The following is a 15,871-nucleotide window of genomic DNA, read 5'->3' as shown; positions in this document are numbered from 1 at the left end:
AGGGCTTCTGGTGATGGGGGAGAGGGGTGGTCACTCTTTCCTCGTCAAGCCCTATGACTGGTAGCTCTCACAGGCAGGATTTCTGCCTTCAGAATCCTTGGTCCGGGGAAGGCCCAACACTGTCCACTTAAGTGCCTGATTCGCACTTAATTTGGGTTGCCTTCCCATGTGTAGGCTACTCAGGGCTCTCCAGCTGGTAAGGAAGACCCCCATCACTTACATTAAATTTCACCCTATATTACGGAAATGGCAGAATGAGCAATAGAAACAACAAAAAGAAATAAATACATTTGCGGTGGATGCGATTGCAATACCTTAGGCTGTTTAAACTAATTAATTGTCAGATTAAAATTCTCAATGCCTCTGATTGCCTTTCCAGCAGGCATGCATTACAAGAAAAATATTTGCCAGAATTCACATGTGCAAGTACGTCCCAAAGGTCAAAGAGAAAAAGTGTAACATTCTCAGAGATCAACTTAAACAATGAAGATGGAACACCGCCCTTGGCTGCAGAGTATAATCAACACTCGGCCAACAGAAAAGATGATGAAAAGAAAATAGAAACTTATTCAAACAAAGAAGAGGCAACAATACCTTCAGAACTGGAAGAAGCTATTCAAGTCTCAGCTGTACATGAAGGCATGGAAATAGCTTTAAATAAATTGGCAGATTCGCCAATGTTTTACATGGATCTACCACAAGACAGTAGGGTAGTGGCAGATATTCCAGAACAATTTACAGAACAGATGAAGCCACTTGAAATTGATAAACCTTTTAAACCAGATACATCAGACTCTCAACCCAGCAATGTTGATGGCCAAGCCAGGCCTGTAAAAGGTTAGTCACGTTCCAGATTAGTATGGTTGTCTGTTATTTGTCAGCATTATCTTTTCATGGAGATCATGTTGAGAGCACCCTCTTAGACCTGCATGTACAGAAGCAGAATAACACTAAAAAAGGCGTACTCTCCATGTGAACATGTTTGGGAAAGGAATAAAGTGACAAGAATCCACATTGTCTTTATAACCAGAGAACAATAACACAATGATATCATTTATGTCTTTCAAATGTGTGTTTTCAAGCATTGAAATGTTTTGTCAAACACTTTTTGTTTTTAATTCACTGACTATATAGGTAGCATTCAACTTTGAATTATATGAATATTGTTAATTTAGGATATACTTGGCAAACAATCATGCCAATTTTATTTCTGATATTTTCTGAGATGAATGGGGAAGTACACACTCATCCATTTTACAAAACCAGGAAGGTGGAATGAAATGCAATGAATTTATAATCATCTTTTAAACACAGTAGTGCCAGAAATGTTGATTAGATGCACTGTAAAAAGAATCGTTCACTCTACAACATCCTAACTCAGTGCTTTCCTGAACATTTTCCTGCTGTGACCCCATTTGAAGGTTTCTAAATTGCCATTACCACTCAGTGGCACCTGTGAGAGTAAGGTGGAGAGACCTGTGGGAGGGAGTGTGGAGGCTGGGAGCCAGGGAGGTGCAGGGGGGGGGCGGTGGGGAGGGGGAGAAATCTGTGAGAACATAGATCAGAGATTTTAGTCTTCATGGATTTTTAAAACTTGCTTCCTTAGTGGGTTTTTGAACAGGAATCAGGCCTCAAGCATTGGCCACTTAGGCCACCCCCACCATTTAAAAATAGCAAGATTTAAAGGGGTCTCACAGCTTTTAACGTTCAGTCAAACTGGGGATGGTGACCCCCAATGGAGTTGCAAGACAAGATTCTGGGGTTATAAGCTGCCGTGGAGCTCTGACTTTTGATTTGATTTGATTGGATTGGATTCAAAAGTCAGAGCTCCAGAGCAGCTTACAACCCCAGAATCTTGTCTTGCAACTCCATTGGGGGTCACCATCCCCAGTTTGAGAAGCCCTGTTCCAGCTGTATTTCATTAAATGGATGAGGAGAATAACTCAGAAATACAATCTATATTTCTTTTTTAAAAGGGCACATCTAGTGGGAGATAATTGCATGGTAAAGTAATTATCCCCTGTGATTCTACTCCATTAATACATCTCTGTAGTTTTTAAATACTTAAGCATTCATTACCACAGCAAGTGTAGTAGATGCATTTCAGAAATGCCAAAACCTCTGAAATATTACTTACTGATCTCGCACATTTATCGAGAGTCAGTATACTCTATGCTCCTTTTACATCTTTTACACTGGAGAAGAAAAAAGCTTATTTCTGCTCCTGAAAAAGAAAGAAGTATGGAAGACCATAATGGTTGCTATAGTGTCGAGTGTTGTATTGGGACAGGAAGCCAGAGATTAACAGTGGATGAATATTCCCACATTTTGGGGCGATTCTCCCATCCCACTGCACTGCATTTTTAACACAGCGGACCAGGAGACTCTGGAGGCGGCTGATTCGCGTGATTCGCACTCGGTGTCCGGGCCTGAGCGTTGGCTCCGTGCTGGAAATCACTTGCGGGGAGCTGGTGGCCCGGCGTCTCTGGAGTGAAGGGGGGCTATCGAGGCTCCCCAGAGGGTCAGGCGCCGGGGGGGGGGGGGGGGGGGGGGGTGGCAATTGGGGGTAGGGACCCCTGGCACTGCCCAAGCAGCAAAGTGCCAATGCCCAGGGAACATCTTGGCATTGCCCATCGGGTATGGGGCAGTGCCATGGTGACGAGGCCTAATGGGGGCAGAGTCTGATGAGACAGAGCCTCTGGGGGCTCACGCTACCATTCTGCAGTCAGGATCAGTGGGGGAGGGAGGCCAGCGGTCGGGGTGGGGAGCGAAGGGTCAGGCTGTCGGTTTGGGGGGGAAGCGGGGATCAGGATGTCGGGGCTGGGGTAGGGAGGGGAGGGTGCCAGAACATATTTGGGTGGCCGGCATTCGGGCCATGGGGGGGGGGGAGTCGCACGGCCGGCGATGTGGGGGTTGGGGGACTGGCGATCGAGTTGACCAGCAATCAGGAGGCCGGCAGATAGGGGCCACAGCGCACGCACCGATCTCGGTGCTGACAGATTGCCGCATGCGCAGCGGCTCACTCGGTGCTATTCTGTCAGCCTCTCCAGCAGGAATAGACCCTGCCCACAGATTTTTTAGAGTGATTCATGCTAGTGCACTCTGCAGTGCACAGAGTGTGGGAGATTCATTTTTAAACTCCCGCTGAAAAAAACAGCGTGATCTACTCCAGTTGTCACGCAAATTCAATACTTAGAATTTTGGGGGGATTTTTGTTTTTCATTTTCTTTGGGATTTAGTGTTGTTTGCTGCTGCAAATTAAATAAGTGGACAGAGTTTATGACAGGGTAGGCAGGTGCATATGCAGATGATGAGCTTGCTCTGCCTTTTCTGATTTCTGTGCTTTCTTATGAATGTAATTTTTCTCACACACAGGTTTGGACAATGAGAACATTCAACCTGTCACTGTGAAGAAGCTGCGTGAAATACAGTTTAGCCCAACCACATTCAGAAGAAAAGCGTTTGCAGTTCATTTAAATGTAACTGAGCCAAATATTTTCTCAAGGTAACCCTTCCCTTGCAGTTATCGTTTGATACCTAGTTTTAAGTAAAATATAAGCTGCATCCAAGGGGAAGAAAAATTAACGATAATTACAATCATACTGCAACGTTTAATATTGAAATGGAATTCATAACTTGTCAGTTTGAAATCACAGTAATGACATACGCTCTCTTGAAGTACCACAGTGATTGAGTATTTGGTATGTTCTTGCAAAGTATAACCTAAACTTCAGATTTGCTATCTCAATGAAGTAAGAAGTCCAAATTCCATAGTCAAGACAGAATAGCCTCTCTGAAGTTAGTCGTTGTGGTGAAACATCCGGTCCTGCCCACCATCAGCAAATGTGAACAGCCTTTCTTTGTCTACCTTATCTAAGTTTGCTGAAAGTTTGCGCATCTTTATTAGATCACCCGCCCAACCTTCTTTGCTCCTAGAAGAAAAACCCTAGTTTCAATAACCGAACCTTGCAGTTGAATTCTATCACCCTTGAAACTATTCTGGTAAATCTCTTTTGCACCTTCCCAAGTATATCGGGGGCGGTTCTGCCAAAAAAATTCTAACGCCGGGATTTTACCATCACATTGCATTTATTTTCAGGTGCAATGCGGTCGTAAAGTGGGGCGTAAAGCGATTAACGCGATTTTACAAGCGCCGGATTTCCGGCGTGGTCAGCCTCTCGTCGGAAATGGGCGAGAGGCAGGATAATGTATGGAAATTTATTTAAAGAAGCATTCACATGTCATTAGCGAGCCCGGCGCTCAGTTGTCCGGGCTCCCTGGCTTTATGTCCTCGCCGGGAAGGTTCTCGCTGATGAGAAATAGACATGCTCCCCATGAACAGGGAGCAGTCGACTTGGCCTCGCCGGTGGAACTGGAGGCCATTGAGGCCCCTGGGGCGGCCAAGGGCAAGGGGGGGTTGCTCCTTGGGCAATGCCAGACTGGCAATGTCACCCTAGCACCCGAGCAATGCCCACCGGGCAGTGCCAGGAGGCGGGGCTAATGGAGAGGGGCTAGTGGGTGGGGATAATGGGGGGAGGGGGCCCTCTGCCACCCTGCCGCAATTGGTAGGAGGTGGGCAGCGGGGCCACGACCGATGGGGGAGCGAGGGAGTCCGCGATCGGCCTGGGCAGCAGGAGGGGAGTCGGTGGGGGCTGTATCTCTGACTGCGGGCCCCCACGATTGCGGGGGCAGGGGGAGCTGTTTCAGGCTGCCTGTACTCTTTGTCAGCTCTCTCTTTGTCTGTCAGACCCCTGCTACTGCGAATGCGCATGTGCAGCATCAGAGGCCTGCACTACCTCCCTCTGCAGGCTTTCGGGCACATTAAGCCCTGCCCACAGGTTTCTGCAGTGAGCAACAGGCTCGCTCAGAATTTTGCATGCAGAGTGCATATGGGGGGAATCTAAAAACACACCCAAAAGATGGATCTGAAACTCTCCCAGTTTCAAACCCTGGGCATTGGCACTTTGCCCTTTCAGCAGTGCCAGGGGCACAGGCTAGCACTGCCAGGCTGCCCATGCCCAGGGGGCACCACCCCCTGCTGCCCAACCCTCTGGGCGGCCCCGATTGCCCTCCCTTCACTCCAGCGGGATCAGCCCAATAATTCCCCGAAAGTGGGAAGCTACTGTAAACCCCGCTGAAGTGAAAAACCCTGGCGGGGTGAGAGAGGCTCGCAGGTCCAGAGAATTCAGTCCTGGGCCCACTAATCACATTAAAAATAGATGCAAATAACTTACTTGGGCTTCCCGCTGGCTTCCAGCACGGATCGTGCACGCACGAATCCTGCGCATAGTTGGACACAAGATTCTCCCACCACGCTGCACTGAAAACCTAGCACGGTGGGGTGGGAGAATGCCCCCCCCCCCCCTCCTTTGTCAGCCAACCATGTATCAGACACCATCAGTGACCATTCTTGATACCTTCCAGTGGCCATGTTGAACTTTTCTGGCTGTGGTTGCAAGCCATGGTGCATGACTCTTAAACAAAGGTAGATACTTAAGCAAAGACAAACAATAACAATTTGGATTTATACAATATATTTAGCATAGAAAATATGCTAAGGCACTATTTTAAAATCTGCCCTTCAGAATTTATGAGAAAAAGAGCTTTAAAAATAAATGTTTATTTTTACACTGTGCCAGTGGCACAGTGGCACAATGGTTAGCACTGCTGCCTCACAGCTCCAGGGCCCTGGGTTCAATTACGGCCTTGGGTAACTGTATGGAGTTCGCACATTCTCACTGTGTCTGTGTGGGTTTTCTCCAGGTGCTCCAGTTTCCTCCCACAGTCCAAAGATGTGTCATATAGATGGATTGGCCATGCTAAATGTGTGGGGTAACAGGAATATGGCAGGGGAGAGGGTCTGGGTAAGGTCTCTGTCAGAGAGTCGGTGTAGACTTGTTGGGCCGAATGGCCTCTTCTGCGCTATAAAGATTCTATTATTCTAAATTCAAATTTGCAATTTATATATTCATTGTCATCCATAGATGTACCTAATTATTAACTGAATCATTCTTGTGCCTGTATTACTGTCTGTACTTTACACTGACACTTACCTTTTTATCTTTGTCAAGGATTTTAAGTGAAAGAGTTGGTAAGAGGGAAGAAGAAGTGCACATGCGGCCTGAAATCAAGAGGCACTATAGGGGTCATCTAGAGAGCTACCACACTCATCTAGCTGCACAAGAGCGTCCAGGTGATATGAAAGACATAACAGTCTTCAATACTAACCAAGCATAGTTATAATTGTTATTACGTATATTATATATAGTATATTGCTGTGCGATGATAAAGAATTAATTTAACTATTGTTAATTAGTATATTTCAACTGAAGTTTAAGGAAGCATTTGGTACTCCCTTTGGCACGTGAAATGGTTAACATTTCAGGTCAGTAAACTTTCAAGCTCAGCGACTTGAAGTGGGTTAGATCTTTGCTCCTGAATCGGACAGATCACAGGAGCCATGGTGAGATGATGTAAAATAAAGTTCTAAGTATCTATTACAAACTTCAATATATTAAAAAAAAACCTCTCATTGATAAAAGCCTATTCAATACATTTAAATCCCTTCTAGTACATAGTCTCATATTAAAACAAACATTGCAGGACTGCAGAGCTTAGATCTGATCCAGTGGCTGTTGGATGGTTCAGCTCTGTCTATCACACGTTGCTTTCATTGTTTGGTGAGGAAGTAATCCTGTGTTGTAGATTTTTGGTTTGCCTCGTTCTTCTCCTGACGTGCCCTGCAACAATCCTCAATGAAACCATTTGCCCCATGCTGCTTCACAGCAGCATTATAAAATAAAATCTGATACCAAGCCACATGGGGAGACATTCAGAGGGCTGCTTCGGAATATACACGGAAAAAGGTGGCCTTTTCATCCCTCGAACCTCTTCCACAATTCAATGAGATCACGGTTGACCTGTGACCTAACCCCAGACACTGACTTCTTTCCCTGAATGCAATTGGTTGACAAAAATCGATCAGTCACAATTTAATTTGAACAGTCGATCTGGCCTCAATTTCCCTTGGCAGAAGAGAGTTGGAAATGTCTTCTATTCCCTGTATGTACCGGGGTTTCTGCATTGTACTGCATGAGAGAGGGATATGGGCCAAACGCAGGCAACTGGGACTAGCTTAGTGGTTAAAAAAAGGGCGACATGGACAAGTTGGCCAAAGGGCCTGTTTCCATGCTGTAAACCTCTATGACTCTCTGACTCTATTTCCTTGAAGTAATTCATTAATTATAAAATAAACATTTGTATTCATAGCCCCACATCAAAGACAACTATTGAATTTATGACCAGTTGAAGCTGTCAATCTAACTATGAACTTACAATCCCCCCACTGTGATAAACGTAGGCTGTGGAAACAGTCAAACAGCACCAATCGTATAATGATAACCCTCAGCCTTATGCCAATCAAACTGTGAACTTACAGACGCCCCACTCCAATAATAGTAAGTTATGGAAGCAGTCAAGTGATACTAATCCTTTAATGATAACTCCCAGGCATGTGTTGACAAACATCTTTAAATTTCAGGCACCACTTTTGTTCAATCAAGAGTCACAACAGGCTATTTTTCCCAAAATTTGAAACGTAGGAATTTTAAATGACTTGACAACTTGACAGTTCCACAGAGCTTATCCACTTATTACGCACATTCCTGTCTATTGTTAAGAATCCCAAAATGGTACATGATATCTCTCAAAGAAAACCTCCCCAAAGAACTCAACCAGGTTCAGACCTTTTCCTCTATAGCCCACAAGTCGTGTTTCTGCAACTCAAAATCTGGGCTCCTGAGCCAATTTGACTCAGTCCTTCAATATTCCAAAAGTGATCAGGCCGTTAACTCTCTTTCGTTCTACATGGCCACAGATGCTGTAAGACATATCCTTCTACGTTTGACAGGTTACTCTATTGTTCAGGTACAGAAATTATGAGAAAGAATTAAAATGCACTTAAAGCCCAACTTAAGATCTAACGTCTTCAGTAGATTCATACCCATTGGCAAAACAATACATTTGTTAGTGACAAATGCCTCACAACAAGTTATATATATGGTCACCCAGTGAACAATCACTCTTCAGCAACTGACCAAGTTGCTTGGCTGCAGCATCAAATTGTTTCTTGCAATGATCTTTACACTCTTGTTTCTAAGATTTACAAGGATGTTTGGTTGACAGAATTACCAAAGTCCTACCAAAATCTACTTGATGTTACAATTGTCCAGTGGACCATCTAATTATTCATTCAGACCATCGTATTAGAGTCTGCCCTGATGTTTTTCCTTTATTCTTTAATAGAACGTGGGCATCGTTGGCAAAGCCAGGTTTTGTTATCTACCCCTAATTACCCTTGAACTGAATATTTCAGAGGACAGTTTAGAGACAATCGTATTGCTACGGTTCTGGAGTCACGTGTAGGTCAGACTGGAGTAAGGATGATAGGTTTCCTCCCCTAAAGGACATTAGTAAACAAGATGGATCTTCACGACAATCAATGACAGTTTCATGGTTACCATTGCTGAAATTAGCTTTTTAACATGTCCCCAGAATTTTAACATGTCCCCGGAGCATTAGCCTAGGCCTTTGGGTCCAGACCAGTACACCATCATCTCTCTGCTATTTAATATATATTTTTATATATATAATAGAAATGTTCTAAATTTCCATCAGTAATTTTCCATCACTCTTGAATGCTGTAGATCATTGTCAGCTTTTTTTCCTGGTCATCACCAAGATAATTAAGCATTTAGAACCCCTTGAATTGCTCATTTTTTACAGGTAGCTGCTTGGTGAATTTATAAAGAAACAAGTGCATCTGATACAAGAAAGCATAGATAAACACACACAATTGAACTTTTCATTTTATAAGAATACTAATTCTGACATTGTCAATCACTGTCTGCTTATGTTACTCCATGCAGTTTCTGTGTAAACTTTACCACACTTAAGTTAGCCAAATCTCTAGTTTAGTTTGATTAACCCCATGAAACAGGTGGGTTTGTAGCTGGTGTCCATAAAATTCTGCCCCATTGTTTCAATAATTCTGAAAAAACTTCAGCCGGATGAAACCAAAATGCCTATTTCAGGACCTGTAAAATTCCCCAAGTATCTTTCCTGCCACCTACCCATCTGCCCCAATGTGTCTGCCATTTTACAGGGGGGCGGATGAGGCTTAGGGCCATCCCGCCCATCCACTCACGAATTGAAACCCATTATTGGCCACTTTCCCTGCCCAGCCTTAATTCCCAGACTAGCAGGAGGGGGTCAGGAATGGGAGGAAACCCAGCAGTAATCCTGCTCAGATCTCAGGTAGGAGGTGGGGTGGGGGGACACCATCACTTGCTCCCTTTACAGATGTAGACCATTCCTCCCCCTGAATGTTCTCTTCCCACCTAACCTTCTCATCACCATCCCTGCTCCTGCTTATGGCCTGTTTATGTGCTATGGATTCTTTGTAATCATTCCAATCTCCATTATCTGCAGAGTTTTGCTTTTGTGTTCAGACAACCTCTTGCCTCTTACTGGCTTCCCGATTTTTTTGTATGGTTAAAGTAATTCATTGAATTTAGAATACTGACCCCTCTTCTGTGTGAAACAAAATGAACATTCAGCACACCATTGCAGCCAAGTTCTAAATAGAAAATGTGTTTTAGTAACGGGATCAATGTCTATACAGACAGACTGGGAGCAATCTGTCCCAATATTAAATTGGTGTGCTTTGTGTCCTTCATATGACTGAACAATATGTGCAACATTTACCAATTTCTACCCCGATCCTTGCTGCTTGGCAGCAAATGACTGTCAAAAATAAATGTGGTATTGAATATACAGAGAATGTGAAGGTAGATGCAAATAAGGTCTACTTGCACAAACAATTACATAAGAAATAGGAGTAGACCATACAATTTAAGATACGAGTAACAAGAATTTAGCTTAAAAAAAGTTGGCAAATTCGACACACCACTAAAGGTTTCCTCTCATTGTTGAGGCTACATTTTCAACCTTCACAAAGCAGCTCTTCTCATGTTCCATATATATTACTTTAATGTAGTAGGACACACATTATTGCCACTTCTAATGTGAATTGTAGTCATATGACAATTGGAGAGGTGATCTCACAAAGCAAGCTTACAAAAAAAACCTAACTGCAGGATACATCTTCTTTGACTTTCACACATGCTGGGATGAAAGGAGAACATTTGCTTGTCAGTCAAAACAGTGTTCAAAGTTCCAATAGCTCAATAATGGGCAGGATTTTCGCTATGTGAGCTAAATAAGATCAGAAGCCCACACTGTGTGGAGAACTTACCTGTGATTTTCCACCAATTGACTAATTAATGACCAGAGGGCAGGCTTGCCAATCAATAAAAATGGCAGGCGTGCACTTGAGGCTGGAGGGCCAATAGAAAAATTAGAAACAGCAGTGGATTCCATGGCAGGTAAGTGAGGAAGAGGGCACCCCTAAATGGAGGGTACCTATCTATTCAACCTATTCAGATGTAAACAAAGGAAAAGTCATCACTGTGGGAGAGGGAACTGATTAGTGGGAACCCATCCACAGGGCAGCCTACGACTACTGCCAAATCTAGGCCATTAATTACCACCATTTTTGGGCAGGTAGCCATGTCCCCGGCATTCCACCCCCCCCCGCCCCCCCCCCGCACCCCTCCCCCCCCCTCACCACCTCTCCCCGCCCCCCTTCCTGCATCAAGGAAAATGGTCCAGGGAAGGATGAGCTGAAGGATAGAGCTGGGGAACCAATGTGCAGGCTGATGGCACAAAGTCCTGCACCTGTCTGTGTCTGTTCCCATCCCTCACCGTTGCTAACATTCCAGCCCAATGTTTCTGTCCTTTCAGGACAAGGTAGTGCACAGTATGAGGGAGCAGTCCCAAACAAGAAGAGACAGCATTTAAACAGCTATTTGAGATTCTACTGGTAAGGCCCGAATTTATTGTCCATCCCTAATTGCCGAGGCAGCACGGTGGCACAGTGGTTAGTGCTGCTGCCTCACAGTGCCAGGGACCCGGGTTCAATTCCCGGCTTAGGTCACTGCCTTTGCGGAGTCTGCACGTTTTCCCCATGTCTGCGTGGGTTTCCTCCGATGCTCGTTTCCTCCCACAATCTGAAAGACGTGCTGGTTAGGTGCATTGGCCATGTTAAATTCACCCTCTGTGTACCTGAACAGGCGCCGGAGTGTGGCAAGGAGGGGATTTTCACAGTAACAGTGTTACTGTAAGTCTACTAGTGACATGAATAAATAAACAGAAGTTGCTGCTGAGTCACCTTCTTGAACAGCTGCAAATCATGTAGTATAGGAACAGCTACAATGCTGTTGGGAAGAGAGTTCCAGAATTTTGACCTAGCAGCTGTGAGAGAATAGCGGTATAGATCCAAGTCAGGATAGTGTGCGACTTGGATTTAGAATTTGCAGGCGATGATATTTTCATGTGTCTACTTCCCTTATTCATTTAGTTGGTAGAGGTCGTGAGTTTGAAAGGTGCAGTTACAGGTTTGGTGAATTGCTGCATTGCAATTGTAAGTGATACTGCTGCCACTGAATGCCAGTAATGAAGAGAGTGAATGCCCAAGGTGATGGTTGGAATAATTGCAAGCTTATTTGTCCTGGATGATGTGGAGCTCCTTGGGTGTTGCAGTCATGCATGCAAGTGGCTCAGGCTTTTGGCCACTACAAACCAATTTGCCCATTCCTCAGATATCAGTCTAGCATTTCTTACTTTTCTATTTCTATAGCTATTCCTGAAGAACAAGATATAGGACCTAGTGATTCCCAGAACATCAGCACCTTGCCACAGTTACTGTCACTCAAGACACCTGTTCTTAGCACCGGCACAGGTACATCTGTTTTTTTGTCTCTCCTAGGAGATCACATGGCTTTCTGTTGGCTTGGGGAGTGTATATGTTTTAATGCACAAGACATCATAGTAGAAAAACACTGTGGAACAGTGTTTTTCCTGTCTGTCATTGTCCAAATGTTTGTAAATCCACATCAAGGGATTGTCCATTTAGCCTACCCTTTTAAACCTGTCAACAGAATCTGTGATTCTAAAATCACTAACAATAATGTATCTAGTTATTTTTTAAAACATGCTGGGCTTTTCTGTTTCACCACCTCTGGTGGTAATTCATGGTTGAATTTTATCTTCCTCTTGTTATTTAAGTTTGTTTCCACTGAAACACTTAACAATAAACTGTCAATACAGTATTGCTGAAAAGAGAGACATGTTGTTGAAATCTTTTGTCTTGCACTCATCAGGGTAAATGCAAGAACACCAAATTTCACATGATCACAGCAATATATACTACAGGAGGAAAGAATGCTGATTGGTTGGGAAGTTGATTCTAATTGGCTGAGGCATTAAGCATTCTTGCCTTTGATGAAAAATTTCAGCAACATCTCACTTTTTTCAGCATTGTTTAAGTTCTGAATAAACTAAGCAATTGTTCATAAACCGCCACTTTGTGCTCACATTCTACATTTAACAGACAAAATTTCTTGGATCTAGATATTTTCTAACTGTGAAACCAGAACGCTCTATCAAATTATTTTCTTTCCTGGAGAGTAAAAGTCCCAAGATTTAAAAAACTTTCAGAACTCAGCCCTCCAAATTTGAGGAATCGACCTCATTGTCCTCTATGGACTTCCTCCAGTAATTTTACATCTTCAGTAGAATTTTTATTAACATTCTTGCTGCTTGCAAAATTATAGGAATGTCTTCTGACCCATTGTCAACTTCTTGCTCTGGTCTTGATGCAAAAGGATCTCTTCACTACTTGCTCCATGGTCGTGTCCTGGATGAAAATGGGGCGGCACGGTAGCACAGTGGTTAGCACTGCTGCTTCACAGCTCCAGGGACCTGGGTTCGATTCCCGGCTTGGGTCACTCTCTGTGTGGAGTTTGCACATTCTCCACGTGTCTGCGTGGGTTTCCTCCGGGTGCTCCGGTTTCCTCCCACAGTCGAAAGATGTGCGGGTTAGGTTGATTGGCCATGTTAAAATTGCCCCTTAGTGTCCTGGGATGCGTAGATTAGAGGGATTAGCGGGTAAAATATGTAGGGATATGGGGGTAGGGCCTGGGTGGGATTGTGGTCAGTGCAGACTCGATGGGCTGAATGGCCTCTTTCTGTTCTGTAGGGTTTCTATGATTCTATGATTTTCTATGAAGAAGCTATGCTTCATACTGCAGCTATAGCAATCTTGGAGGCTAGCAAAGCTGTGTTGTAAGATGCCGCCTGAAAATTTCTGGGGGGAACGATTCTCCCATTCCGACCCGCTAATTTTTTGGCGGGTCGGGGCAGGAGAATCGCAGGAGAATCACGCGTGCTCCGATTCGCGATGCGTTCCCAATGCGCGCGCATCTCCCAGCGAAGGATATCCGACGCGGTCGGGACCACGTAGGAAACCAGCAGCTAAGTAATCTTATTTTAATGTTATTTAAATGTAATTATCGGGCCCGGGACTGAATTGTCACATCCGACATCCTACTCTGAGAATAGGCCCCTCCCCTGAGCTTTTAATGACATTCACGATTGTGACCTCTGCAGCGCACAGAGTGTGGGTGATTCAAACCTGAACTCCCACTGAAAAAACAATTGTGATTTACACCAGTGTTCCCACGAATTCAGCACTTAGAACTTTCTTGTAAGAGTCGCCCCCCCCCCGGTATTCAAAGTGCTGGATGTGTTTGGTGGCAGCATGAATTTCATATTTCCAGTCATCCATTGACACAAGAATGTTAGGTCCCTTTCCAGTCTTCTTTCTTCATCAAAATACCGTGGCATAACTGCCACACACAGAAAACCCACAAGCTTTGGTGTGCTAATGACCAGATAATCTGTTTTAGTGAAGTACTTTGACCCAGGACTGAGTAAATATACTGCAGTTTCACAATGGAGTAACTTAAATAAAAAATACTGTCACTGAAGCTTTTTCCCAGGGTAGAAGAGTCAATTACTAGTGGCATAGGTTTAAGGTTTAAGGCATAGATTTAAGGTGCGAGGGGCAACTTTTAAAGGAGATGTACGAGGCAGATTTTTTACACAGAGAGTAGTGGGTGCCTGGAACTCGTTGCCAGGGGAGGTAGTGGAAGCAGATACGGTAGTGACTTTTAAGGGGCATCTTGACAAGTACATGAATAGGATGGGAATGGAGGGATATGGTCCCCGGAAGGGTAGGGGGTTTTAGTTAACTCGGGCAGTATGGTCGGTGCAGGCTTGGAAGGCCGAAGGGCTGTTCCTGTGCTGTAATTTTCTTTGTTCTTTGTTCTTTGAACTTTTTTTTCAATTGTTAACCTCTTTGAAGTGTTGTTTTTGATCCAGTTTTGGCCACCCCCAGGCGATCACTGCCCCAATGCACTCTCCCTCTCCTTCCCTTCCCTTCCCTCCCCCCACAATGATTGCTTCCCCAATACCATCCATCACCATCCCCCCCCTCCAACAATCGCTGCCCCAGCCGATCCCCAATTGCGGAATGCACAGCCCTATCACCCTCCCTCCCCCATCTCCCCTTAGGTCCCGCCCCCTCCCCAAGGGGCACTGCCCCCCACCCACCACTCCCACCCCCAACCACCCAAGGGGCCTCAATGGCCTCTGGTCCAACTGGCGAGACTATCAAGACAGGTCCCAGTTGGTGAGGATCATATGTGATCTGGCCAGGCCTTAAAGGCAAGTGAGCACGGATGATTCCGTCCTGGGCACGCTAATAATATTTAAAATTATATTTAAATATCCAAATCAGTCTTCTGCTTCCCGGGGCAAGGCTGATCACGCCAGCAATCCAGGGCCGGCAAGATCGCTGGAGGCACGAAACTGGGCGCGAACCCAGTTTTTCACCTCTCTCGTGATCTTATCAGTTTGCCACGCTGATCAGCCGGCGTGACAAGCTGGTAGGATTGCTCCCTTAATCCTTACCACAGCTTTACCGCTCAATCTTCCACCTCATTGATGCTTAGTTACAGTGCCTCACATGTTGACTTTTTCCTGTTATGTAAGCAAATCAGGTAGCTTTTCTGTGCCAGCAATGTCCAAGAGAATTTAGCTGAGATGAGCGACCACTTAATTTGCCTTCTTTTTGGTAGTAAAAGACAAATGGCGGCCTTTTGGGAGAACTCCTTGCCTTTCCTTAAATATTGCCTTGAGATCACAGGACCGCAGATAATTATACAATGGTTTAAAAATAAAAGCGAATAATGCAATTTTACATCTTAATATTGTTTTCTTGTTCAATTATGGGGCAATTCAGAAACAAAAGTCGATGAAGAATGCTCCTTCAAGCTAGCAGGGAGAAGAAAACTGCATTCCTACTATGATGTCAAAGAGGAAATTGGAAGGTAAATACATTTGTCACGAAATTCTCAAGTTCTTCTAGTAAGGCAATATTCCTATTTTAATAATGAGCATATTATTCTGGAGATATTCAACTACTGAAAAGATTACTAACAAGAAAGACCATGCCTAGTGTTATCGAGTATTGCTGAGATAAATGCAAATTATTGTTATTGAATGAGTCCGTAATTACGCTGAAGTCTACCTCTGAAGTTTGGCTAGTTGATTGTTTTTTGCAATAATTCCTTACTTTTAATAAAAATACTTGAACAGTTAAATAGATAATTTAAATATCCTGCAAGACACATTTCTATATCAATTGTAGGCCCCTCAAATCAGATAATTGTCTTAATGTTGTTAATCAATGAGAAGTAACTAATAATACAATGACATTCATTTAACGAGACTTGATCATGATTGCACTCTCTGCCCATTGGATTTACTCTTGCTAGCATTGATTGCAACCTTAATTAACCAAGCTTCAATTATGAATCCTCTTCAACTCGGAATTAATGTAGCATTG

General features: G+C 44.1%; 1 protein-coding gene across 27 annotated transcripts in view; it reads left to right on the top strand.

The window, feature by feature from the left end:
* Window positions 1-15,871, top strand: part of obscnb (obscurin, cytoskeletal calmodulin and titin-interacting RhoGEF b) — a 614,792-nt gene that overhangs the window by 521,535 nt on the left and 77,386 nt on the right. For 26 of the 27 annotated variants that reach the window (XM_078231785.1, XM_078231777.1, XM_078231827.1 and 23 more), the window contains 5 exons: window positions 380-837; window positions 3,376-3,505; window positions 6,072-6,193; window positions 11,759-11,860; window positions 15,266-15,353. In XM_078231785.1, coding sequence (XP_078087911.1) covers window positions 380-837; window positions 3,376-3,505; window positions 6,072-6,193; window positions 11,759-11,860; window positions 15,266-15,353 — 900 coding nt within the window. The remainder of the gene's footprint in view (window positions 1-379; window positions 838-3,375; window positions 3,506-6,071; window positions 6,194-11,758; window positions 11,861-15,265; window positions 15,354-15,871) is intronic. The other variant, XM_078231689.1, reaches the window with a different exon arrangement.

The sequence above is a fragment of the Mustelus asterias genome, chromosome 2 (assembly GCF_964213995.1).
Source record: "Mustelus asterias chromosome 2, sMusAst1.hap1.1, whole genome shotgun sequence".
Classification (NCBI taxonomy): Eukaryota; Metazoa; Chordata; class Chondrichthyes; order Carcharhiniformes; family Triakidae; genus Mustelus; species Mustelus asterias.
This window is presented reverse-complemented; position numbering and strand designations above follow the sequence as displayed.